Genomic DNA, 1,509 nt, shown 5'->3' with positions numbered 1-1,509 from the left:
ATATAAAGTTATTAATGAAGAAAACCCGTCTGGATAACAGCAGACTGACAGCTGGTAAAATATACAACAGGTCTGGACCACTTGATCTGAAAAAAATCTTAGAATACAAAAACATTGGTGAATGCCACAAATTCTCCTAAATCACTCGTACGCACAACTTAAGAACAAATCTGTGCGTACCAACGGTTTTTGCATGAGGCCCATTGTTCTGGCATTTTTGACCTCACTCTCCAGATTATGAATGTGTTGGGTGGACAGTGAAATAAAGTTCATTCTCTCAGTTTATGTTATCAGTGTATTTGAAATAAATTACTACACCAATTGGGGGGGCATCAAGACTTCCATGGCCCTGGGTACTGAGTTCCACTTTCCCCCACACTTCCATGCCCATGTCTGTGGGGTCGTTTAGGATGAATAAACAGAATAAGTGTTCAGTTTGTTGTCAACACACAGTATTTACATCATTAACTGAACAGAAGCTGGTGCTTTAGTTTACATTAAAGCTTTATCGATGATTTGCAGTTAAGGCATCTCATTTTTTTATCTTCTTTGTGTGGCAGAATTTCCGAGAGATGATTCCGCTTCTTGGAATTTTTCGAATCCTCATCATAGTACTTATTGGTGGGTTGTGTTTTTGTGTTTTCACTTCTTGTACTATGGTTTGTTTTCGGCACATTTTGCTGTGATTTTAACTGAGATGTCTGTTTCCAGTCGGCGCAGATTTTGGGTTTGCCTTTTACAGAAGATTCATCCAACATGCAGAGGGTTTACAGGTAAGACGTTGCATCAACGGCAGAGAAAACAAAGACAACTTGTAGTTTAAGCCTCAAACACAAACGGGCTAATCTACGCAGAGTATGAAGTATTTCTTTGTGGTGGGTGAGTGCAGCTTGCTGATACACGTCTCGTGTTCCAACCCAGTGAAAACTGTTTTCCTCACTCATGTCTTTTTGAATGTAAATAAGCTTCAGTTTCATTTGAAATGAAATGACATCCTCATAAAAACTTAGTTTCCTGTCTGCTCTCCAACCTGATGACTGCCCACCTTTTATTTTTGTTCAACTGGTCTTACGGGTTTTCTGAGTCATATGAGCTAATTGAAAACCAGTTTCCAGTTTGGAGTTTTGATTCTGAAACTTGTTTTTTTCTTATGCAGGTGTCGTTTGTGGCTCATTTCGGTGGAATCATCGCCGGGATGACTGTAGGCTACGTCTTCTTCAGTGCTTACAACAGTAAGCTCTTAAAAGACCCTCGCTTTTGGATTTGTATAGTGGGCTACATTGTTTTTGTTCTCTTTGCTGTGTTCTTCAACATCTTCATCTCTCCAGCACCAACAGGACCATAAAAAAACCGATCTTACAGATCCATCGTGTCACTCAGGAGTTTAACATGTTAATKTAACACAAGCTTGGTGATAAATTCACTGGGATGTGTGAAGCCACCAGCTGTTTTTTTAGGTCATTTTATGGAACAGATGTACAAAATTTAAACTTTTTGCAACACACACAC

The 1,509-nt window shown here is 39.3% G+C and overlaps 1 protein-coding gene across 1 annotated transcript in view; it reads left to right on the top strand.

Annotated features, from left to right (window-relative positions):
* Window positions 1–1,509, top strand: part of rhbdl2 (rhomboid, veinlet-like 2 (Drosophila)) — a gene marked incomplete in the record, with an annotated part of 19,675 nt that extends 18,166 nt beyond the window's left edge. Inside the window, 3 exon segments of the mRNA XM_014016334.1 lie at window positions 561–621; window positions 712–773; window positions 1,157–1,509. Coding sequence (XP_013871788.1) covers window positions 561–621; window positions 712–773; window positions 1,157–1,345 — 312 coding nt within the window.

This window comes from Austrofundulus limnaeus, unplaced genomic scaffold (genome assembly GCF_001266775.1).
Source record: "Austrofundulus limnaeus strain Quisiro unplaced genomic scaffold, Austrofundulus_limnaeus-1.0 Scaffold143, whole genome shotgun sequence".
In the NCBI taxonomy this organism is placed as follows: Eukaryota; Metazoa; Chordata; class Actinopteri; order Cyprinodontiformes; family Rivulidae; genus Austrofundulus; species Austrofundulus limnaeus.
The sequence above is the reverse complement of the archived record's forward strand: the minus strand, read 5'-3'. Positions and strand labels throughout refer to the sequence as shown.